The following is a 25,181-nucleotide window of genomic DNA, read 5'->3' on the forward strand; positions in this document are numbered from 1 at the left end:
TAAAGGAAGAATATAAAACTATTTTATTGACCACTGCTCACCAGTATTTACAATAAAGTAAACAATATACAGTATGATGACATTGAAATTACTACAAAGTTAATTTTTACCTGGCCTCTTTGCGACTAAGTTACGTCAAATACTAAAAAGAATAGTTCTACATGTTAGGGATGGGGTAAAGAAGATACATGCACACCAATAGCATAGAAGACTATAAAACATTTATGACTTGTTTAAACATGTGTTATGATGTGGTAATAACTATGGAGGTTCATGAAAGTTTAAAAAAAAGCCTTTACCTAATATGAAGGAAATAGTATCAAATGCTGTCCTGTCATTAATGAGGCAAGTTGCAGAATGCCTTCATTTACTTGCTGTTGATGCAAAAACAAAAAAAAAAAACAAACACTACTTCAAAAAAAAATTTACCAACTCAATTCTCATTAGAATTTAGATGTTTCTCACACAGCTAATAAATCAAAGAATAAAATCAAAACCCAGGTTTTAATATTCATATATATATATAAAAAATGCAAATGATTATTGTGCTTCATCTTCCGGACATGAATGCCAAGTTAGTCGCTCTTCATAAAAAGCGATTACAATCTGAGGACATTTCATGTTAGCTTCTTTGGCCAGCACCAAGTCTGCCTCATCCGAGTCTTTCCTAAAAGGACAGAATTGAAAAAACAAACAGAACAAAAACCAAACAAGTCATGAGTTTAAGATCTATTACTGAAACAGATGTTTGCAATTCATATTATGATGTATTTCATGATCAAGGAGCAAATGTTTTAGAAAAATCTATCCTTTTTAAATCACCACTAGCAACTTTCCAGAGGCCACCACTCTGAGGGCTTATCTACACTACCATGCAAGATCAACAGAGTCAGGGTCGATCTTCTGGGGTTTGATTTCATGTGTCTACTCTGCATGCACAAAATCAAGTTTTCAGGGGTCACAGTCAACCACTGTACTCTTTGTGCGATGTGAGAAGGGAAGTCGAATGGAGAAACTCTCCCATCAACCTTCCTCTGTACAGACAGAGAGACAGAGACAAGTTAGCCAAGCAAAAATACATCAGTTTTAGCTACACAACTGGCGTAGCTAGAATTGGGTATCTATGGTCGACTTTCTTGGTCTCATGTAGACATATCCTTTAAAAGGATCTTTTCAAGCTATCAATTCTGGATCACAATCTCCAGTTAGCAGTTCAATAGAACAGTCCCCAGTTTTCCCTGCCAAATCTGTGTTGTTTTAGAGTCACATTTTGCTGCAAAATTTTTCTTCTCTTGTTTGAGAGCGCCACAAAGCCAGAAAAGGAATCACTGTGCCAAGAAAACACAGACTACACACTACCATTGTACTGGACAGGTTTTCCTTTATGTATTGCTTCTAATCGCATGTAAAACTTTTCAGTCAGATGTGTGATTTTCAAATTCAAATTATTACTTTGCGTAAATATGACAAAATCATTAAATCCAACTGGATAAAATGCTGGCAATCAGATTCACTCTGATACAGGATCAGAAGTTGCAGAGAAAATGTATGAGAGAAAAATATAATTGATACCTATGTATTTTAAAATATTTTACTGATGTCACATGACTGCTGCACATCTGCATTTCAGAAGTAAGCTTGTGGCATATAACAAAGCATAACCTAGTCACAAAGACAGAAAATAGGAACCAATAAGTTCTCTCATTTTTGCTGTATTTTTCTGTTTTGTTTCTTCACTGAAGATTGCTACAGAAATTCCAAATTGCCACAACTTGCTCTTTATAAATATCCCAAAACTTTACACAGACACTACCTGTTTAAGAAGATGAATACCAGCTTTTTGAAGTGCAAATCTTTGAATATTTGGGCACAGGACACAAGCGAGAGACTGATATTTTTCAGGCAATTCAGGTGGACTTCACTGGAAGTAAAATTAGACAAGTGCTCTGGAAGATCCCCTAGAACAGGGTGAGCTAGAGCAAGCTCATGTTGCTTTCAGGCAGTGCCACTATGGGTGGGAGGGTAGGGGGGGCCAGAAGAGGACACCACCCCTGCAGTCACTGGAAGCGATGTGTTTGTTCTGCTCCACCCCTGGAGTGGTGCAGCCTAAGAGCAGCTTGAGCTAGAGCAACGTGACTGTTTGTGGTCCTCTTGGGCTGCGCTGCTCCAGAGAGGGGCATGACTGCCCCCACAGTCATGAGAAAAGGCATAGCTGGGATCACCTGACTGTGCTCCCCTGCAACCTCATGGTGGAGCTGATGGTGAGTGCAGGGTGAGGGCAGAATGTGACTCCTCATGCACCTGCCACATGTTGCTCCTGCATTAAATATGGCCTGTGAAGATTGGAATTTCATTTCTAACATTACTATTTGTTCAGGACAGGTATTCCCAAACTCAAACAAGTAAACTGACAGCTCTCGGTGTTGTATAAGCCTCTGTCCTGTCCTGTCCAGTCCACTACAATGCAGATGTTAAGTTCTGTAACTTTTAATAATTGCTAGCTTTAAGTTTGGTAACTTTCTGCAAGCTTCTTAACAATAGCTTTGTTTTGTACATGTAGATTTGTTCTATACTATATTTATTCCATCAGCTTTGTTTTGTGGGAGGTGCTGGGTCTATATTGAGTATTATTAGTAAGACAATGCTTATGGAGACCTTGAATCTTGTAAGAAATCCTGGCTGTCCCCTTTGGAAAAGGCCTTTCTTTCTGAGGTAAGCTTTCCTTTGTGTGACTGAGGAAAGCGTCAATCTGTGGGTGTTACGGAATCAATCCCTGAAACCAGTCTGTTTGAACAACCAGCTGCCAGCAGCACCTAGAGAATAAGAGCAGCCAAGTCCTGAGGAAAAAAAAAAAATCTTTCCCTTTCTCGGGTAGAAGCCCCATCTGCTATTAGCCATGAGTCATCAGCTATAGAGTCCTGGTTGTACAATATCCTATGGTGCACAGACCGGTCTGAAGTTTATGAACGGAGGGCAAAGCTACCATCACCACTCTGCAAGACGAGCCCTGGCTGGGGGAGGAGAGGGGGCGCCCAGGAGGAGGCCCAGGGCCCTGTCCCTCTTCCTCCCTTCCCAGGATGGATGGTACTGACTGCTCCCAAATGCTCAAGCTGACAAACTCATACAGTGCCCTGGATTCATAACTGCAGCCAGATGCACTGGACCCATTATGCCTTGGCTTCTTCCACTGTTCTCATGCAACTTCACCTCTTTGAGTTCAACCATGTAAGGACAGGAGCGCAAGAGGATGTGTCCATGTTTGGAAGCTAGCTCCCCCATTTTCCTTTAATCCAACAGCAGCATTTATTAAAATACATATGAGTGTCATGCTGGGGTGGGTCTCTCTAAAGTATAATAAGGTAACACTTCTCATTAATTCCAAAATCGCTTCTCACATATTTAAACAGTTTGGATCACAGCTGTACACAAATCACTTACCACTTCATTAGAAACATAAGTTCTCCACTGCTATCTGTAGCTCCAATTATCCGTTCAGGATCAAGACCTCTTGCAAACCCTCTTGGTTTATCAACCTATCAAAGAGGTTGAAATGTTCATCTCATTTAGCATTAACTTTGTCATTTTAGGAGGTGTCAGACAAGTTACACCTTATATCAAGTCAATATTTCACCATTTTCACGTTAGACGGAACCACTGAATTAAATATAGCAAAAGAGATGAATTTACATAATCAATATACACACTTATTTTAGAAAAACAGGTGAAGGCAGGCAAGATCTTTTTAGTGGAAGCTAAATGTAAAGGTCAGGGAACATTTCAACACCACTTCTAAATGATTTTATTAGCAACATGCAAACTACAGCCAACTTCCTGGATTTAGGAACATGGTAATAGCTCAAGGTAGAAGTGGATTAAAATACAAGCTTGCAAAGAGTTATTTTTTATCTCCACAAAAGAAATCACCAGCTTGTCAATAGTACCATGCAAACATCAGAGTATACAGTCATTGTTTACAAGACAATACCCTTAAGACTAAATCAAAACAAAATAAAAAATAAAAAACACACACCCTCTTTTAACAGTTTATAAAAGATTAATTTGCTTAACATTCACTTTTGGGGATAATTTAAGAAGACTGCCTAGCATCATATAAGTGAGGCTATGATTTAGTCCTGGGTATTTTTAGTGAAAGTAGAGAACAGATCCTGGGTGATAAGAAGTCATGGCCAGTGACCTGTCCATTACTTTTGCTAAAAATACCTGTAACTGATATTAAGTGGCTAGAGGCAGGGGTTGCTCCAGCAGACATGGCTGGGTGCACTGCTGCTGCTTCCGAACAGTGCCCAGGACCAGCTTCTAAGATTTACAATGTAGACAGTTCTACAAACTGAAGTGTTACAAAACAACATTTGGCACAAACTACTGACCACTGTGTACTTTTATACATTAGCAATAAAAGTCAGAAGGACAGCTCTATAGAAAGAGAACAAGTTATCTGGTTTGCCCTTCGATGGTCTTAAAGGGCAACTGTGTTCTCCTCACCCTTCCAACTCTGCATTTGAAAATAGATTTTAGTCCAGCCATTACCCATGAGACAATTACTTTTAAGTAAGGTCACTTACAGCTTAACTTAGTTGACAGCATCCTTCTAAAGTACTGTATGTTTAGAAGATGTGGGAAGAGATACAAATAATTGAGTCGATTTCTTTGACTTTCAAGAAAGTAATCAACTGTTATGGTTTAATCCATAGGAAAATAGGAATTGCCAGACTAGGTCAAATCCAAGGTCCATCTACTCCCGTGGTGTCCAACACAGTAGACACGTGACTATTTGACCTGCTGAGTATGGCTAGTTGGCTTGAACAATAAATATATTTTCAGAATAATGCAACTACAGGCCGAACCTCTCTAATCTGGAACACTCTCATCCAGCAAAAACTAATCTAGCATGATTTTAGTTAGCCTGATGACCACTTACCACAGGCGTGGCCAAGTTTCTCGTGGTCCCATGAAGTTTGTTTACAGCCACCACTCCTAGCCTTCAGTGTTCTGTGCTGTTATCTACCTGTAATTTTACCTCGAAATGTTTTCTACGAGCCCAGGAAGCAGTGGAAGTGTTGGTAATGTGCTAGAAAATATTAATCGCCTGTCATCCAGCAAATTCTTTTGTCTGCCACCGGTCAGTTCCTGAGCCACTATAGTGGCTACTGCTTTAGAACTAGTTGGACTCCATGGATCCAGTACAATATGCTGAGCAATGGCCTATGCCAGAGGAAGATGTAAAATCACTAGCGTAGGCAGACATGGAATAACGTGTCCCCAGAGGTCTCACCCTGATCTTTAATTGTTAAGAGTTAGAAAGGGTAAGTACGGTAAACCCTCAAATTATGTGAGGGTTGAGTTTCTGCAACCCCCACGTAACTTGAATTTTTGTGCGAGCTGAGGGGAGGTGGGAACCATGGGGCAGCCTGACTCCCAGCTCCCCTCTGCTTGCAGAGAGGGGAAACGGAGCAGGGTTGCAGCCTTGGTTAGTTTCCTGGCTCCAGCCAGAGAGGAGAGGAGCCTGGAAGCAGAGACAGCTTGGCTCCTGGCTCTCCTCCACTCCTTGGAGCCAGGGAACTGATCAGGGCTGCTGCCCTGGTCAGTTTCCTGGCACTGCAAGTGGAAGGGAGCTGGGAGCCAGGCTGACGCTTGGTTCCCAGCTCCCTGCCACTCTGGGAAACTGCTCCTATCAGGGGCAGCAGCTTGACTCACAGCTGTTGCCCCTGACAGGAGCAGCAGTTGCATTAATCTGAGACACACAACTTGACTGCACATCTCTTAAGGGTTTACTGTATGTGGTATCAAGAATAAACAATGACACACTGCCTTCCCTTGCATGTTGAACAGTAACAGAGAGGAAGCCGTGCTAGTCTATACACTATCACCTCTAACCCATTCCACTCCCTGCTCCTGCACTCTCTCAGATTCTGCACCCTATTCCCCTGCCCCACAGCACCCTCCTTCACACAACCTCCAACCCAGACTCACGATATTAACGGAGGTGGTGCAGGAGGAGTGCAGCCCTTTACCACTTACCAAATTCTTAGAGTAGTCCCCCCACCCCACATCTAGAAGTGCTGCCTACCCCTGATCTAGACCATCCATGACTGTTATCTAACTTGTTTTTTGCCATTGGTTCAGGGACAAAACTTGGGGCACCATAATCCATGATGAAAATTGACCATTTAATCCTATTTGTAGGAACAACAACAGGTCACACTGTTGCTATCATCCAGGAATACTTAGCTGCTTTAAATGGAACTTTTTAGAAGTCTAAGGAAAAACTGATTGACTATTCACCACTTTGTGATGTTCAAATACGTGAGTATTTTCTTTTGCAGAAGCCATGTTGGCTAGAATCCTCTCTTATGATTTTTCAGACGGTTTACAATTATTGTTGTAAGCCACTTTCCCAGGTACGCATGTATGGCTTGTCTATAATCCTGTAGGCCACCTCTACAGTTTTTTTTTAAACTACAGGTACACACATTCAACAAAAGAAAAACCACATTTGTATATGAACAACTTTAACATACTTACAGAATCCCTCTTTTTCTTTGATTTACTGTCATCGGATTCACTATCTGATAATGATTTTCTTTTAGCCCCATCTGTTTTTTCTTTACCAGCTTTCTGGGAGTTAAGAAAGGCTTCAATTAACTCTGGACAATCTAAATTTTCTTCAGGTTCCCATGTGTTGTCAGCACTGAAATAAAAATACACATAGCTCATGAAAGACGATCAAAAGCTCAGAAACCTAATTTAGGCAGGTAGCGCACAATAAGTAAAAGCTTCTTCCCCATAAAGTGAAAAAGGCTTCTTAAACCTGAGGTAGTATACTTTATTTTCTTAAATGACCTTGCAGTCATCAGATGTGCACTAGAAGTTATGCTCTATCTTGAGAAAGGTTAAGACAGAAGAAACAGAGCACGCACAACTTTTTTAAATCCTCTACTTATGCACACTGTAGAAACTGGCTGGCCCTTCAAGATCTGTTGCCTTCCTTTTTAAACACCTTCAAAGACCACCATAGTACCAAGTTGTCTGAGAGGCATGAACAGAAACTGTGTGCTTAGTTTTATTTGCTACTTAACATCAAATATATTTAACTGTGTCTCTAGAGTGCCTCTCTCAGTACATCATAACACAGCCGTAACAAACAATGCCCAGCAAGGGGACTCCCCAAGATATTTTCAGTCATTGAAATATACTTGGGTACCTTGAGGCAAGTCCCATGAACATCAAGACTAAGCAAGTTACTGCTACGTACATCTAAGCAGAATATGCACTTTGACACAAAACACAGGCAACTATAGTATGAACATCTGGAACAATATACAATTATATCATGAATGAGTTACTCCTGAGGGAATTCTGTTTCCTCACAAATAAAAAAAAAAATTCTGTGCACATTATAAAATTCAGCAAATTTTATTAGTCTATAAATAAATGTGGAGACTCAAGGATCATATGGGGAGAGTAAAGACCATTGACTGCAGCAGTAAGAGATCACCCTGCAACCAACTCCCAGGATAAGGTTGCACCCAACCACAACACACTGCAAGGGCTGGGTCTGCTCTACACCCCTACATGTGGTGGTGCCGAAGGCAGTGATGCTCCAGCCAGGCTGGAGCAACCCTGGCCTGCTGTGAGAGGGGCCTTCCCAGCACCTCCCCAATCCATTTGATCGGTTAGCCACTTAAACCTAGCATTTTGACTGGTTAACCAAATTAAATGGCATTTTACATCCCTATTGGGGAGTTCCATGTAGATGGGCAACGGTACGCTGTGCGATGGGTCCAGGTGAAGGTGGTTAGGTCTCACTGTGGTCCCAGTGTATGGGTGAGGGGGGTCAATGAAAGTGATTCAGAGACAGCTAGTTGGGAGCTGTGGGTGCAGTCCAGATAAAGGGAAGGGCGAGGCTCACCAGGCTGGGGGTCCAAAGGGCCCACTGAATAGGGGAGCCTTAGTTGTCACCAAGGCGATGCCTCATTCAGGGCTCCTGCTTCCCACCCCCACTTCCCTTCCTTATCCTCCCCACTCTCCAGTTTCTCTTTTCTCCACGGGAACTCACTGTTGTACAGAAAACAGGATGGTTTCCAGAACACAGAAGGGGAGCACGACTGGGACTGCAACCTAGAAGGCAGTGTCCAGCTGCAGTCAGTGGAGCAGAGCAACACACTTTTACCCAGCAAGCCCTGTGTGTGCGGAAATGGAAGGGAGTAAGTGGAACAAGGACCACTCCACCTGTGCTTTGGGGGCACCAATGCCTCTCCTGAACTCTGCCCCTGGACACCCCCAGCCAACCTGAGCCTAACTTCCCTTTGCTTCTCCATCATTTTCTGCAGGGAATCAAAGAAATCTGTAATGAGACAAGTTCTTTATGAGTGCAGTGGTGCACAATTCCCCTAAGACTCATGTGTGCAAGACTGTATATGTTCTCAGAGTAGGTGGGATATATGTTTAAGGCATTACATTTTTTCAGACTGATGGAAGTGTAAAGTCCCATAGCTAACCTTCAGCAGAGTGAATTCACTAGTGAAGCAAACCCCAAGTCCCTCTTGAATGAGCTGAGCTCAGATATCCATCTCTGAACTATATTGGCTAAGGTCTGACTACAATGCTTTAGCATCTATTTAAACTATCAAATAAAAAGAGTTAAATCAGTGTCACATCTAATGAGGATCTAGTTATAGCAACAAGAGATTATCTATACTGAAAAACAATGACAGAGTCATTAGCGAGGCCTTACTGAAATGCTTACTTCAGATTTTCTTTTGTTGTCCCAAAAAGAAAATCCTTAAGTGGTTAGTCAGAAGAATGAATATATATACTTACAATAAATCTGCTTATTTTGAAACATTATGGGGTACTGACATATGATGAGCCATCCACTGAAAATCTAGTATACAGCTCCCCTTCCCTTTCACAAATTTAAAATAAAGTTATTGTAAATGAATGAGTATATATTTTTAGACATGGTCTACACTACAAATTTAGGTTGCTATAACTACCTTGCTCAGGAGTTGTGAAAAATGAACATCCCAGCCAATGCAGCTAAACTGTCCTAATTCCCAGCATACGCGGTGCTACATTTCTCCCATTGACCTAGCAACCACTTTGCAGGGAGGTGGAGTTACACCCAGTGGCACAGGCAATATCTTCACTGAAGCAACTGTACCACTGATCATTAATGGGTACAGAATCCCTTACTTCTACAGGCAACATAGTGGAAAGTATCTAATGGACTTTAGGGGCTAGGAGTTAAAAAAAAAAAGGCATTTGGAATTTCTTACTCTGTGAATCCTTTCCATTTCAAGAAGTATTCAACTTTCCCATTTACCACACGTCTGTCCAGGACTTTCTCCACAACGAATTCTTCAGGCTCTGCTTCTTCAACTTTTTTACCTTTGCCGTTCTGTTTCTTTCCCATTTTCTGCTACAAAAGAAGTTTAAAGAACGTATTTTATATGCTTTATATAGCTATTTCAATGGCCATGCACAACCTTTGCTCATTATGTATCACAGAAATGGCAACTTATTCACACTGCACCTGTGGCTCAAATTCTAGATTAGTGCACCTGGGCAAGTAATCAGAGTGCTATATTTCATAAGATACTTAATAAAACATCCAACACTGAGCACCAATCTTTAATAAAAAGGCAAGATAGTTTTGCCCATACAATTAATGGCTCCTTTTCCTTAGTTCTCATTTTACTTCTTTTTCAAGTGCCAAAACTCTCAAAAAGTTCTACAGAAAAATCTAATTTAACACCCACAAAAAGGCAATGTACTAGAAATAGCATAAAGGCATATGCACACATCAAAGCATTATGGGAACTCTAAGGTGGTGACCAAAACAGGGATGCTATTCTGTCTAATAAAGAGAGAAAATTAAAGGCAATTAGTTACTACTTTCCTCCCACACCCTCCAAAAAGTAAAAGGGTGGACGGGAGAGGACTGAAGTCATACTACTACATCAAGCTTGATGCTCTACAATAATTGATAACAGCTTCCAGCAGGATGCATTACTTGTGATATTCTCCCCCCAACATCCTTACCCATGCACCAATGTAACTTCCACTCAGATGTTACAGAGATGCAAAAGCCTAAGATAGCTATGGTTAAAGTACAGTGTTTAATGTATTAAATTTCTCTAATTAAAACTTTACAAATGTTGCACTCAAATGTACATTATATTGTTTAACATCCTTTAAATGCTTAAAATAAAATTTACATCCACATCATCCTCAAGGCATTCCAAGTTTAATAAGGCACAATTAAACGTATTAGGACACATGATAATTTTCTTGTTCATAACCCTAAAAGGCATGAAACAATTTAGTACTGTCACATTCAGTGTTTGGAGTTCTATGTGACTAAATGCAGAGTTTTGGTTGCCATTTTGGATGTGCTCCTTATGGGAAAGCATTCAAAATGGTAGCAGGACTTTTTAGCTCGCACAGTGCAGTCCTATGGGAACGTTAAATTAGGTAGTGCTGTCTCTTTTTGCTTACCAAACTACTTTACTACTGAACACAGCCTGCTATTATAGCACCGGCAATGAGTACTATCTACAATTAATATTGACATTTTGAGAAAGCAATGAAGCAGTTGTTTTGAAACTCAGGCTCAAAGTTAGCTCTTTCCACTTTCTGTAATTTAAGATTTGAAGTTATTTGTATTATTTTTAAAAAACACCCATAATCTTTGAGGATCCTTTTCCTAATTAGGACTTTCCTAAATCCACCAACTTCAGACTTCTAGTTAGCAAAATTGAACAATCATGCAACAAAATACAACAAGGAAAGAGGTTCAACATTTCTGTTCTAGATGTTATATATATAAAGATACCAAATGTGGTTTTTTTTGAAGGAACAGGAGATTTAAGTATAGTATTCGCAAATTGGCTTTAAATCTTTAATTTGCATATCCCAGAGATGACATTCTGAGCGTAGCACCATTGTTTTAAGAGTGTCAATGTAAGCACAGAAGTGTTTTTGGCCTCCGCAGAGAGCACACAAGAACAGATCAAGACTGAGAGAAAGGAGTAATATGAAGAGGTTAAAGCTATCCTCTTAAGACAGCTTCCCAGGAAAGAAAAAAGGCGTGAAGGACAGAAGAGACATAGATAATGATGGAAAAAGTAAAAAGGGAAGAAAGTGACAACCTTCATAGCACAATAGTATTTAGAGTTTATGATGCTCTCCAAACATTATATAAATTGATATAACTTTTTGAAAGCAATTCTCCTTTGTGCTTTGACTCAGTACGAATGTGAATTGGAGAAAGTAAAAAAAAACCAAAAAACCCACCTCTTTTTTTCCCCACAAGTACAAATTCAGACCCCTAACAATTTAAAACTTAAAAATGTGTCATGCACAAAGCCTTCAATGGAAGCATGTGATTTTTTTATTCTTTTTAAGTTTGTTTGAAAAATCATCATGAACATTTGATATTCATTGGCCATTACTATGTAAGCAGACCTCAAATGGACATCAGGACAGATCTTAAAACTTTCTCCTTGCTCCTTATTACTTTCTAGCATGCATCTGACTACACAGCATGAAGAAAAATAGAGAATCCAGCTCAAATTTGTGTTCTCTGTGGATGTATGCTTCTACATACACTTCACCCAACAGAAACATAGAACTTTTGAAGTTGTTAATGAGAAGAAGAGCCACTGGATCATCTGGCATCTTCTCCCATACCTGGGCACACCATATCCTGGGCATTTTAAAGTTGCAAGTTCAAGTCAAGTGCACTTCACTTCCTTTCCTACATTCAAATTCACTTAAGTAGCATACACACACACAACACATTACCTTTAGTGTATGATCACTCACCTTGTAAAGTTTATACAAGTTACAATACCATTAATGTAGCATTGTGGTAGATAGCTTAGACACATGAAAGTCACAGTTTCAACAGAAATATTAACTGTCCCTCTCCTAGTAGAAGCAGCATTGCTCCTATGAGAACCATTAACTTATTTTCCTGACCTGTGCAAGTAAGTTCTAAAAAAAAAAACCACTGACTGCATCAAGAGGTTCTCTTCCTCTCCCGTGAGCATTTTAGACCAGATATTATCTCACTCACATTAGGAAGCTGGAGCACTAACTTCTATTAGAAGTTATGAAGGTTGATAAATTGCTTACACCACTGTTTCCCAAATGGTGTTCCACAGAACCCCGGGGTTCCGTGAAGTGAAAATAAGGGTTTCACAAGAAAATTCCATTACAACAGCTGACTCCTCTGCAGCTCCCTGCCCTGCCTTCACTGAAGCAGTATAACTAAATTTAATTGGTTTAACAGCTGGCACAAGGGACCCAGCCATTAAACCAACTGAATTTAGTTCCATTAGTTCAGTGGCAGCAGGCCAGTGAGCCGCAGAGAGCCCCTCACACACCCTGCTACCCCAGCAGCCACAACTTCTGGTGGGTGTGGCTTAGCACCCCCCCACCAGCGGAACTCCTCCACACCAGCCTTCCTTCTGCTGGGCCCACTTGGCTACCCACCACCGGCTCCCCAGCAAGCGCCACAGATGGGTTAGTCCCAGGAGCCAGGTTTGGGTATGAGGTGGGTTAATCCTGGGGGTGGTGGGAGATGGGGTTGGGGCTGAGAGAAGACAGGGGGCCTGATTTGGAGGCTGGGGTGGGTAAAACCTGGGGGGGAGGCAGTTTGGGGGCCCAATGAGAGTAGAGCCTCGGAGTGGGGTTCTGCAAAGTTCTTTCAAATTTAAAGTTTCCATGGCCAAATAAAATGCGGAAACACTGACTTACATTACTGCAGTCCAGTGAAAAATAACCAGATAGTTAAGGGGCAGGAAATGGTAACAATATTTGTTTGGATACAGGATGAACTAATATCTACCGAACATAAACATTTGTCTGTTTTTTTAACCCAACAAATCAAGCACTAGCCTCCATACTTCTGTCCTTTACAAATGTGTACTGCAATAGTTAAAAATACTAAACCAACTTCTGTGACATCCATTTGTTCTTGATTTCAGAGTTTTTTGGCTCACAGTTTATCATCAAAAAGTTTCACAGGAACTGGACACCTGTCAAAGCCCTGTTACAATGGTCCAGGTAGTGGGAGACAATGATCTCTGCTCCTATGAAGTTCAACTGAATTATTTACTAATAACAGTTCCAACAGCAATCCTAGCTATACCCCCATCACGTTAGCATTAGTCAACAGTATTGTGCCTATGGTTGCAATTATTTCCCTAGAACAGCTAGGGAGAGGTTAAAATGAGTATGTTGTTATCCTATTTAACTAGACAATGAATTACATGGGGTGCTGAAAGGAGGCTAAAAAATTCGAAGTGTTTTTGATTAAAATCTATTAAAATAATTTTCACTGAAAGTCAGAGAGCTGAACTGGAGCACAGGCCTCCATTAGAAGAAATTTTGTTTTGTTTGTGTCTCACTGGAAGATGGTAGTTTTACTTAAGCCAAAGTCAATGTCCTTTCTATTAGCCTTACATTCTGGATCTGACATTTTATTCAGAATAATGCTGGGGAGGAGAGATGTGGATGTATCTCCTACATGGAGATGCCAAGTTATAATTTTGAAGAAAAATACTGTGGTTAAATCCTTACATATTTTAGGTGCTCATGAACTTACCAACGTAGTTTTATTGGAGGCCATTTTTATTGCAGACTTGCAGAGCTTTTACTAGAAAAATGCATGACAATTAAAAGGAAGTTTATGTTACTTCAGAGAAAGGCATCCCAATACAAGCATGGTCCTTGTTCCAACCCCCATGTGTTCACTGCACATAACTTGTCAAGTGCCGATTTAATCCAGAGACAGATTACTACTGTCTCCAGTGTAACGTACAAACACATCATTATGCTAACTATGATGCTTACTACTGAGCGTGCATGATGGGTTACAAGAATATCCTACCTACCTAAGGCAGAGATGTTTCAGAGAGAGGTAGGGAGAACCATGATGATGTACATTTCTTTAAACCCCATGGGGAAAGCGTTCAGATTCTAGCAGTTAACCAAGAAATATTTAAAAGCATTTGCATGGTACAAGTGAAATTTTAGTTAGCAACAACTATATATCTGTATCATAATACACCAGTAACCATGACACAGCAGGAAATATAAACAGCAGAATAGTACATTAAAGCAACTAAAAAGGTGCAAATTTAAGGATCAGAAAGCAAGAGTTAAGGCTAAGTGTAGGCTAGGGCTAATGTAAATAATTTGGCAAAATTACACTGTCTGTTGGAGAGCAAAATGGTTAATTTAGAAATATACTTTTCATTAACCTAAGCAGATTATATTAACACATGGTCTGAAGGAAAAAGTCATTCCCTCTCCCATACAATTGGTCATGGTAATATCACCTCTTTGGGAGCAGATTTAACTACCCATCCCTGAAAAATCACAACATGAGTAAACTAAAGAGAAACCTTGCTAGAAAAGGCCTTTGACTCAGCAATCCCACCCCTCCCAGACCAAGAGGTGACCCTGTAGCCACCAAGTCCGGTAGGGGGCAAGCAGAGAGCTTGGGCCTTGCTACTGGGTACCTTATCTAGTCTTCGTAGGGTGAGACAAAGGCCTGTAGGAGAGGAATGAATGGCAAGGCTGCGCTACAGGCCCGCGTTGGGCGCACACCAGAAGCGCGGTTGACCTAACGGGCCTATCCGAGCACTTGAGTAGGGCCAACCCACAGCCCAGCGAAGGGGGAGATGCCCTGCGGCCGCAAGACTGCCAGACCTGGCAAGTCATGTGCATTGCCCAGAGCCGCGTTCCACCATTTCACACGCACGCCCTGAGAAGAGGGCGACGGCCCCCGCCCAGTGCCACGTTGCCCCCTCGCCAAACACGACCATTGCTGACCTAGGCGGCCCACGGAAAAACCGCCCTCAGGGCTGGCGGCTTCGCTTTGTCTCCTGAACGCTCCCCCTCCTCCTCCACCGCTCCCGCCAGGCTGCTCCCAGCCTCGGCGGCTAAGCACGCCATGCCCCCCGAGCCTTCTTCCTACGTGGGGGAGGGGGAAACACCCACTAGAGACCCCGCGGCTCGGCTCCCCGGCCCCCTCCCCATGCCGCTGCCGCCCACCCGCCCTCAGCAGCCACACTTCAGGTGAGGTGCCTGTAAAAGGCGGGCAGCGGCAGACCGGTGCAGGTATTTCCAAAGCCGAGCCCAGCCCCAGGGGCTCTAGGACGCTGCCCAATTATCTGAGAAAGCAAGAGAAAAAGAGAAGGATACAGACTTCAATGGTGCCCGGCGGCTGCTCAGGTTGCCCGTCTCCTCCTGGCTCCCTGCGCGCACTGAGCAGCAGCGACATCTGAGGGGGGTGGGGGCAGAGGCTGGGGCGGCTGCTGCGGGGTGGGAGAGCAGAGCCGCGCGCAGGCTGGCGGCGGGGCACAGCGCACAACGCCGCCTACACGCGAGCTGCAGCCTCCCGCCGCCGCCACTGCTGCTGCCGTGTCGCCACCCGTGCGAGACCAAGAGAGAGGGGCCGACCCAGGCTTCTCTCCCAGAGAGCGGCTTGAAAGACGGGGACGCGGGCTCGCCGAGCGCCTGGGCGAAGCAAGATGCCTCGCGGAGACAGAGAAAGCGACTGGGTGAGTGTCGGGGCCCAGCGACGCGCGCTGTGGCCGCCTCGCGAACCTCCAAGGCCGAGCCTGGGCGCGGCTCCCGGACGGCCCTTACCGGCCGACCCGCCGGGAGAGCTCGAGGGTCCGTGGAGGGTTGGTCTGGGGAGGTGAGGTCGTTACAAGAGCTTGGAAGCCGGGGGGGGGGGCACTTTGCCCCGTTGAGGAGGATGGGGCCTAGCGGCCATACGGCCACTTCCTCTAGGGCGGGTGGCGCAAACCGCGGCCATTTCCCCGCTGAGCTCGCCGGGGCGGGGGGAGGGGAGCGGAGCCGCCGAAGCGCCATTTCCTCAGCGAGATGGGGATGCCACTCACCCTTTCTGCGGGGCCGCTGTGTGTGGAGTTAGCTACCGCGAGGTCCGCCTTACTCGTTCGTTAACTCTTGGGCCCGCTGGCGGCGTCTCGGAGCTGGCGCCAAAATCTGGCTACTTATCACTTCCTCCCAGGCAGCCGGAGGCGAAGGGGCCGCCCCGCTAACAACGGGGTTCTCGGGGGCGCGCACTCACCACGCTCCGAATTGACCCTAGCGGCCCCTGCCCGCTCACCGCCGCCACCACAAGTGGGGAGAGGGGGCCTTTGACTAATTATATCCCTTTTGCTGCGAGGCTCGGTCTCCGGGCGCCTTCGGTAATTTCCGGAAAAAAAACCCGAAGCGGGAGTAGACGCTGAGCCGAAGCGGCTCGGTTGGGCTCGGCACTGTGAGGCTTCCCGGGTTTTTTGCCGGAAATTGCCGAATGGACCTTGGTAGGGGAGGGTTCCGAGTTCGACTCTTTTCGGAAATTGCCGAAGTGGTTCGGGTGATGGTCCGCGCCTTTTTTCCGGACATTGCCGAAATGGAGTAGGTGCACGACGGTACCCCAGTCAGTTCTTTCTGGCAAACCCGTTGCCAGAGGCTGGTTGAATTTGTACTACACTATTAAAACGCAAGGAAGCGTTCCGCAGGCGTCCGGGCGCGCTCGCAGATTATTTAATTCCACTTGTATATACAGCCGGCCATAGTTAGATGAGGGGATGGGCTGACGGCGGCGTGGCGATGCATTTAAAAATACGTAACAAGGAAGCCATGACTAGAAAGGTTGGGTCGTATTCTCAAACGAGGTTACGTAGCCCATAAGGTGTATGATACGCAAATAGCGCAAATCTCGGTTGTAGAGCTGCGTAATGTGCGTAGGTGTAGTTAGTGTGTGTACGTAATGAAAGGCTTATGGGTAAGACACTACGCTGTTGGCGCAGATCGTGGACTTAGCACTTGCGCGTCCGCTAACTCGCTTGGTGGCGCAGTGGGCGAGTCTTGGTGCTTTTCCGTAGCGCAGACGTTAGAGGGGAGGAAGGTTCTGGAAGCGCCGACGGCAGTTGGGCTGGTGCGCAATAGAGGGAGGCGGGGGCACACGCTGCGGCAAGAGCGCGAGCGGAGGCGAGTCCTAGATCCGGCGCACGGACCGTTTAAGCCAGCTCCCGTTGCGCCAGCAAGCCGCGCGCGCCCGGCGGGTGACCATGGAAGGCAGTAAGCGAAGCGGATCTCTCTCTGGCCCTGGCAAGCGTCGGGATCAGTCCGGGGAGGCGCAGATGGTAATGGCGGTTTTAAGGGGGGGGGGGCGTAAAATGGCGGCAGGGTGGCAGGGAAGGGGCCCGGGCGGGAAGGCCGGGAGCCGCAGCCATGAAACGACTAAGGCGGTGGCGGTTCCTATAAGGGTGTGCGGAGAGGAGTGGCCCCGTGATCGAGCGGCGTATCTCGCTGCGGCGCGGGGAGGCGGATGGGGACAGCGGGTTTCCAGCCAAACCTGGTTGGGACCGGCCGGGCGCGGGGGTGAGAAGAGCCCCGATTAGGTACTTCTATGTGCCGGGCGAGCGTGCCACGTTCCCGCCGCAGCGCCTGGCGGCAGTTTTCTCCTGCAGCGCTTTCTCCAGAGGGCTTGGTGGTGTTAGGCGCCATTTTCCTTCCCTTGTCTAGTGGCGGGCGCCGGGATCTCCCGGGTCTGCCACATGGCGGGATAGGCGAGGCAGCTGCTCCACACCTGGAGATCTGCTGCTCTTGTTACCTTGGGTGGGGGCGCTGAGGTGGATTTGGAGTCGCGACTAGCTCCTTGTGAACAGAGGCTGTGCCGTGAATGGCCGCTGGAGCCTCTATTGCCCCCCCACCCCCCATCTCGGCGGCGCTCCTTTTTTGGCGGGCAAGCAATCATCGGGTGCTGAGCGGCAGCTGCCGGTCTCTCCCTCCAGCCGCCATTTTTGTTGATTTGCTCTTAATCTGTTGCATTTAGCAACAGGTTAGAGTCTTTCTCTGCCTGCCTTTGTAGGTGATGGTCTGTAACCATGTTGCTTGTGACTGGATACTGCCCTTTCAAGTGGAGGTGCCACATTTTCCCTCTTCTCCTTTGGAGACCCGCTCATGTGGTGGACAGTGTTAAATATCAGGGAGGCGCAGCGGTGTTAGTCTGTATCTTCGAGAACAAGACATCCTGTGGCACTTTACAGACCAACTTGTATTTTGGAGTATAACCTTTCATGGGCAAAGGCCCACTTCATCAGATGCGTGGGGGGGTGTTCACAACCCCCCTTCATTCATACATCTGATGAAGGGGGTTTTGGCCACGAAAGTTTATCCTCCAAAACATTAGTCTGTCGGGGCAGTATTAAAAGCTCTTAGAACAGGAGACTCCTAGGTGTAAGCCTGTTAGTCTGTAGGTTCACAAATAACTGGAGCCCATGAGAGTTCACTACCTAATACATACATTTGTTAATCTTTAAGATGCTACAGGATTCCTTATTAGGGAGAGTCCCGGTTTCTCATAAAAATCTAACTTGTGTGGGAAGGGTGCATTGTGAGAAGGTTTAAAGATGCTTATACCCTGTTTTTACAATATTTTCGTACAAAACTAAGAGTTTTTACCAAGATTGTAAATAGGTGGGGAAAACCATCAAATAACCTATATATGTTATACTGCTTAATGATGAATTTGATTTTTACTTTAAAGGTTTCTTTTAAGTTGCCACATGTAATACTTGATCCTTTTTTTCAATGCAAGTAAAAAGCCTGGTGTAGATATGCTAACTTAGCTCTGTAGTGTAAAGAGAGTACTGATGAAGAGGTTTCAGTCTGTCTGTTTTCTCTGCCATGACATTTTCTATATGCTAGAAGCATTCTTTTGTCTGCAAAAGTTTCATCTCTTCTGGGGGAGGTTGCCAGCATAACTATGTTGAGTAAGTTGTATTGTTTTTTTTTTCTTTAATACCTTTCTGACAACAGCTGTGTAGAAAAAAATATAGTGTACCTGGCAATGCTGTAATTTCCTGTTTGGTAGCTGATTCCCAAGGGTGTAATTTTGTTATTTTGATGCTTTTAAAGTAAGAGGCTATTTTCATTCATATCTCAATAGCAAGTCATGTATGTACAGGGGCAGAGGGGTTAAGGGATGTGTTTTAGTTCACATGTTAAATTATTAGTGTAGTTAGGGCAACTGCTAGTAAGATACTGTTAAGAACTAGGGGAGATTTAGAACTCTCAAAACTGAGTCCATGTCCCACCCAAGGCATGGTATGGCATGGGATCAAGTCTTTAAGTAAGTCAGTATTGTACATTCTGTTTTTGGTGCACCCTGTGAAATTAAGAGATGAGACTCCAATGACAAACCTCAAAATAGTTCTGTAGCTTATCTTTAACTGAAGTGGGTGGTGATGCTGAAACTTATTTTGTTGCTTTTCTGGATGAAACACATGCATAACATGTTCTCAAAGTTTCTTACTCTGAGTGTGATAGGGACTACACTGTCTACTGGGCTACCTATCCCCTTTTTCCTTCCTAGTTTCTTTGGCTGCCTCATGTCTCAGTACAAAAAATTATGAAATTGCATTTATTTTTAGCTGTCTTGCAGGAAACTGTAGTTACCACACGTCCTGCAAACCGCTAGAGGTTTCATGTCATACATTTAAGTAAGTATGGTAGATAAGGTGTTACCCTTTATTAGACCAGCTTCTGTCATCTCTAATATCTTAAGATGGCATGGGCAAGGTATGACCCTGGGTGCCGGATCCAGCCCACCAAGCCTCTTCAGCCCGTGGCTGGTCCCTACTGCTACAGAAGGTAGGGAGAGCTTCAGGTGATGCCCCTGTCCCCAGCAAAATCTTTCAGCTTCTATTGGTGCTCAGAGATTTTGCTGTGGTGGGGTCTGCGCCAATAAGAGTTGAGAGGTTTTGCAAGCTGGGAGTGGGGGGTAATGTCATATTTTCTCATCTCCTATTGGTCAGCTTCCAGCCAGTCGGGGCTGGGAGGTTTAGCTGGGGGTGGGGCAGTACCTGGAGCCCTTCTCCTCTCCCAGCACAGAACTTCAGAGAACAGCCAGTGGACTTCTGTTGCTGGCAGTCAGGGAAGTCTGTCTGAGGTAGTATGTTGACTGAGAGCTTCACAGGTAAATGCCTCCTGTCCAGAACCTGCTTGTGATCTAGAACTCCAGCTCCTTCCCAGGCCCTTCACCTGCTTCTGCACCACTCCCCCAGGACAGTGTCTTTTCCTGCATTTACACACTCTTCTGGACCTCTGCACCCCAGTCCCCTTCCCCAGATCACCACCCAAACCCTATACACCCTCCTTCCCCCTGCCCGAGGTCACAACTCCGTCTGAGACCCCGCATCTGCTCCTATATCCCCTTCCCCCGAGGTCAGAATCCACTCTTACACCCATACCCCCTCCCAGACTGTGCACCCCAATACCCCATTGCAGGTCACAACCATCTCCTTCACCCAAACTCCCTCTCAGACCCCACACTGTATCCTGCAGTCCTCTGAGCTCCCTTTTGCACACCACCTCCATCCCAGAACCTATACTCCCTTCAAAGAAAAGTGCTGCCCTTGACCACTTCCCAGAATCTTGAAATGGCCTTCCATTTAAAAACTATTGCCCTAGGATCAACAATAGTTACAACACTGATTAGTCTAATAAACTGTTATTTACTTGGCTTGTAATATTTTCTGAAGGCTATCTGTTGTGAATATATGTAACTTAAATTACTTACGTGCCAAATTCAAGTGTTTTGATCTAAGTTTCAGTCCTTTTCCCCATTCCAGTTAAGAGTTTGAAGTAAAAGGGTGCTTTGTGCAAATATCTTGTCCCACAGCATAGTGGCTCACATATTCCCATTGAGCAGGAGTTCTCAAACTTAATTGTACCGCATCCCCCTTTGGGCAAGAAAAATTGTTACAAGACCCCAGGAAGGGGGACAGAACTCTGAGCCAGCCTGGGTCCCCAAAGGGGAGAAGGCTGCAACCTGAGACCTGATGCTTACGAATGATGCCCTCAGGCTTTGGTCCCTTGTCCCAGCAAGTTTAAGCCAGCTCTGGTGACCCATTAAAATGGGTTTGTGACCAACTTTGTGGTCCTTTGGGATCCACTGCATTTTTTTAAGTTCTGGGCAGATTTATAAAGCTTGCATATGAGTTAGTACTTTCTGAGTCAGCTTTTGATAACTGTGTGCTTCTTGCTTTCATCGGGCTTTGCAGACTGTTTTGTAGCAGCGCAGTAACTGGAATTACAAAAGTCAGCAGTAGACATTTTTGTATCTTTTTTTGCAAGCCTGTCTACTGGCTGCTGAGCCTGAGAGAAAGCAGGACTTGCAGCTATATCAAAAGCAGATTTGGTATTTTCACCAGTAATTTCTTTTGGTTCCAGGGGAGCATCATTGAAGATCTTGCCTTAAGCAAGGTCAAGAAGGTTTTATTGGTCAGAGTGCTAATTCAGCTGAGAAGGAATTGAGGGGAATACTGCTTTTGAAATAACAAAAAAAAAAAAAACCCACAACAAATGGTTCATTTTAGTTTTGTTACATGGTAAGACTCTCTTTCCTTCTTTCAGCATGAGCAGTGAAACTGGTTGTCCAGCTATGCCTTACCTAATCATCTGGTTCTAGTGAATATTGTTAGGGTTACGTGCCTTAGTCTAATGTTGTAGCGTAGATAGTTTGAAATAGATTTTTTTTGAGCTACTTCCATTAAAATAAACTTTTCAAATAAAATCTGTTTTTATAAATTCTGTACGGTAGACCCTTGACTACATGATTTCGACTTGTGACTCTGGCAGTAATGCGAGTTAAAATTGTGAGTGGTGGGGAGCTGGGAACCAGATGGCAGCTTGACTCCCCTGCACTTGCTGGAGCTGAGAAACTGATTGGCTCTGCCATGCCTGGCTTCCAGCTGCCCATCACTCCTGGGAGCCAGGAAACTGATGAGAGCAACAGAGTGGGTCAGTTTCCAGCCTCTTGCAAGCAGAGGGGGAGCCCCACCTGGTTGCTGACTCCCAGCCACTCCTTGGAGCCAGGAGCCAGACTGCAGCCTTGTTCCCAGATCCCCACTAGTTGAGTCAGGGGAGCTGCTGCACTGGTCCGTTTCCTGGCTCCCTGCCACTTGCAGGAGCTGGGAAACTCACCATTGCTCCTGCACCTGGCTCTGGGCTCCCTGGTGCTCATGGGAGCAGGGAGCCAGGTGCAGTCAGGACCAGGACCCGAAGGCAGCTGGCCCTCTTCCCCTGCCTGGACCCAACTTAGGGGTGAAATTGACTTACCCATAAGTTGTGCTCCTGGGCAACCATGCTAAGTCAGGGGTCTGCTGCATTGGAACAAATTTGACCAAGCCAGTACTTTTCAAAATCATGCCTTAAAGTTTAGTGGGTTATTATTCAAGTCTCTTTATCAATATTCCCAGATTTTGTGTTAGTAATTGTCTCTTCATCCCAAGCATGGAAAATACAGCATTTCAAAATTACTTACCCAAGTGAAAGGATAAGCAGAATTTTGCAGTGGTTGGTTCAGTAGAGCCTTTAATTCCAAATAATTATTGAGTATTGGGTGGGGGAAAAAAAATAAGGCATCCATTCCATTTTCTTTGTTGTTTACTGCCCTGGACGATTTTACTGACTTAAAACTTCTAATTGGTGCTAGCAGCTACTTCCTTACCAAGATAGTAATACTTTTTCTCCACTTCCATTAAAAAAACTCTTTGGTTGTCAGTTGAACTCTTCATTACTAAGGCATTATTTGTAGTCCGGTACCATCGGACTAAACTAAACATGGTGTACACCAGGGGTCAGCAACCTTTCCAAGGTGAAGTACTGAAATTTGACCTTTTGGCTTCTGTATATGGTCTGAATGCTGTTGATACTTTTAAAAGTAACTAACAGTCCTACTTAAACCAGTTTCTTAAATAAAAATTCAGAGCTTTACCATTTAGGTGGTGATTGGTAGCATTAGCTGTTCTTTTAATAATCCACAGGTATGGCATGATTTTGAGCAAGCTCCCAGCTGCCTGGGGAAGGAGGAGCAGGGCTGAGCTGCTGGCTTGAGCACTAATGAAAATTTAGCTTGCCTGCCACTGACCCCTGTTGTGCACAGTGAAAATTGATCCTGATTCAATAAACTTTAGTTGTTTGTTGCTTTGAGTTTGTCATTTTATTTAAGATAAATTGCCTCATTCCTCCATTCTTAAATATTAAACTGTAATCGTGAGAAGTTTGAGAGCTGGGCATAACTGTTGGTTCGTGGAGCCCCTTGTCTGTTGCTGTTCTAAGCCCTGGTATATGTTTCCTGTGAGGCTGAAGTCCCAAGCCTTCTTTGCTCTAGTGTGGTAGATGGAGGACTGGGAGGCTCTGCATCTGCCCTTTCAGTGCAAAAGAGCCACAGAAACTCCTAAGCTATGGTTTGGCCTCCCTTGGTATATGCACATAATGGAGATTTGATTTATAAAGACTAAATCTTTGATTCATCTGTTTTTCAATTTTTTTAAAGTATTTCAAGCAATGGTAAATTGTCTTACAACTGAAAAACAATGTCTGTTGGCCTTCACCTAATTTCCGCAGAAAACAGCCCTCATATCTTAACTCTAAAATTGCAGTTTCTTGTTGTACACCTTATTTTTAAAGAGGTTTTGTAAGTGTTAAGTATTTGATAGACTGTGAAATGGTAGTTTCAAATATGAACACCCCCCCCCCCTTTTTTTTTTTTTTTATGTTTTGGCATGGCTACGACTTTGATGCCTTTTTTGGTACAAAATTTATCTCAACAGTAAAAGCTGATATAAATACTTTGAAGAGCGTTTCAGGTAAAATGGAGAAAAATAAGTTGCTTCCCATTTGGGGCCTGATCCCTATTCATATTTAAGTCAATGGCAAAACTTCATTAACATTAGTGATGCAGGATCAGATGGGCCTTTCATAAGAACTTTGATCAATTCAGCCACATGTGGAGAATTAGAAATTTAATTAATGCTTATTTGTTGAGAATGAACATACAAGTTCATATTATTTTAAAAAAGAAGTTCCCCTCCCCACCCTTTTGTGTGCCTCACATAGAAACTTATTTCTCCTTTTCTAGACTGTATTGGCTGAATTAAGAGCCTCCTTTTTGGAATGAACAATAAAAATCAATCTAGTAGAGGACACACCTCATCCGTTAAAATCTGTTTTTGTTTAAGGTGATGATGTTGCAGGGAGGAAAACTTGATGGCATTTTAGGAGCATTTTTCTAGTTCTGAGCATACTTAAAACATATTTTTTACTTTTAATATATTTGGGAGGGAAAGGAAGGTAATTTTAATGATATCTGTGAAAAGCTACTTTTATGATAGGTCAGTGTGTAATGGCAATAATACAGCTTCAGAGCATCACAATCGTGTTGAAAATGAGTATTCATAAATCTTTGTGAATATGCCTGAGAACACTTAATGAAAATTGCAAATGTCATTAATACTATCTTTTTTAAATTAGAGGGAAAAGGAGCAGTTTCGCAAACTGTTCATTGGTGGCTTGAGCTTTGAAACAACAGAAGAAAGTTTGAGAAACTATTACGAACAATGGGGGAAGCTCACAGACTGTGTGGTAAGTTGTATGCTGATAATGTGGATTTAAGAAAAAATGCATAAAAATGTCATGCCATTTTCTGAAATACTTGTAATAGTGTTGTGAAGTATATTGATGTATTTTAGAATTTGGACTGAATGTATAAATTGGTGAGTACTTTACATAACACAGGCACCTGAGGTTTTTGACTGCAGATCTTGTCTTTGCAAAAGGTCTGCTTGTTAGTTTTTGTTTTATATATGTTGAGAAGCAAAGAATACTTAAGTGCTGTGTTTGACTTTTGTACTGTGTTGCCTTACTTTTAACAGATAGCCTCGTGCCTGGTCTACATCCAAAAATTAGACTGTCTTAATTTCATCACTCAGGGTGTGAGAAAATTGTGTGTCCTATGAAAGAAACATTGTTCGAATGTCTGCTATCGATGCAGATGGGCCAGAGGGAAGAATTCTTTCAATAACCTAGCGTGGCTTAACGATATAGATGTAAAAAACCTTTGTAGAAATACTCTGCAGTAAGATACTATAATGGTACACCTGCAGCACCGTAGCAATGCCCTTGTGCAGTAAACTCAACCTCAGCTGTTTTACTAATAAGTTAATCTAATGTAATGTGGTTTTTTTGACAGTCTCTATTTACTTGTCCTTGTGGCCCATGTTTTTGGTGTAAATTGATTAAAACACAAATAATGGCTTTTGTGAAACTGGGAACTTCTC

At 43.8% G+C, this 25,181-nt stretch overlaps 2 protein-coding genes across 10 annotated transcripts in view; one reads left to right on the forward strand and one right to left on the reverse strand.

Moving 5' to 3' along the window:
* Positions 1-16,322, reverse strand: CBX3 (chromobox 3). Of its 6 annotated transcripts, none has more exons than XM_074984604.1 (7): positions 15,945-16,322; positions 13,926-14,010; positions 13,637-13,687; positions 9,300-9,442; positions 6,544-6,709; positions 3,439-3,533; positions 1-667 (listed from the first exon to the last, which is right to left on the reverse strand). In XM_074984604.1, exons 3-7 carry the CDS (start codon positions 13,658-13,660, stop codon positions 541-543), a joined length of 555 nt encoding a protein of 184 aa, XP_074840705.1. In that variant the 5' UTR covers positions 13,661-13,687; positions 13,926-14,010; positions 15,945-16,322; the 3' UTR covers positions 1-540. The 6 variants fall into 6 exon arrangements, with proteins under 6 accessions (XP_074840705.1, XP_074840704.1, XP_074840707.1 ...); XM_074984603.1 differs by lacking the exon at positions 15,945-16,322 and adding an exon at positions 15,245-15,299; XM_074984606.1 differs by lacking the exon at positions 13,926-14,010.
* HNRNPA2B1 (heterogeneous nuclear ribonucleoprotein A2/B1) overlaps positions 15,433-25,181 on the forward strand; it is a 20,538-nt gene continuing 10,789 nt past the window's right edge. For 2 of the 4 annotated variants that reach the window (XM_074984598.1, XM_074984601.1), the window contains exons 1-2: positions 16,977-17,198; positions 24,376-24,486. In XM_074984598.1, coding sequence (XP_074840699.1) covers positions 17,124-17,198; positions 24,376-24,486 — 186 coding nt within the window. In that variant the 5' untranslated portion in view covers positions 16,977-17,123. Of the gene's footprint in view, positions 15,600-16,975; positions 17,199-24,375; positions 24,487-25,181 lie in introns of those variants that run through there. The other 2 variants (XM_074984600.1, XM_074984599.1) reach the window with 2 other exon arrangements.

The sequence above is a fragment of the Carettochelys insculpta genome, chromosome 2 (assembly GCF_033958435.1).
Source record: "Carettochelys insculpta isolate YL-2023 chromosome 2, ASM3395843v1, whole genome shotgun sequence".
Classification (NCBI taxonomy): Eukaryota; Metazoa; Chordata; order Testudines; family Carettochelyidae; genus Carettochelys; species Carettochelys insculpta.

Excerpts from the sequence above, each read along its gene's own strand:
- CBX3 (XM_074984606.1), bottom strand. The coding sequence starts at position 13,660 with ATGGCCTCCAATAAAACTACGTTG. Across the intron at positions 9,443-13,636 it reads CCTCCAATAAAACTACGTTG|CAGAAAATGGGAAAGAAACA; the intron begins GTAAGTTCATGA and ends CTTCTTTTGTAG. Across the intron at positions 6,710-9,299 it reads AAATGGAAAGGATTCACAGA|TGCTGACAACACATGGGAAC; the intron begins GTAAGAAATTCC and ends TTTTTATTTCAG.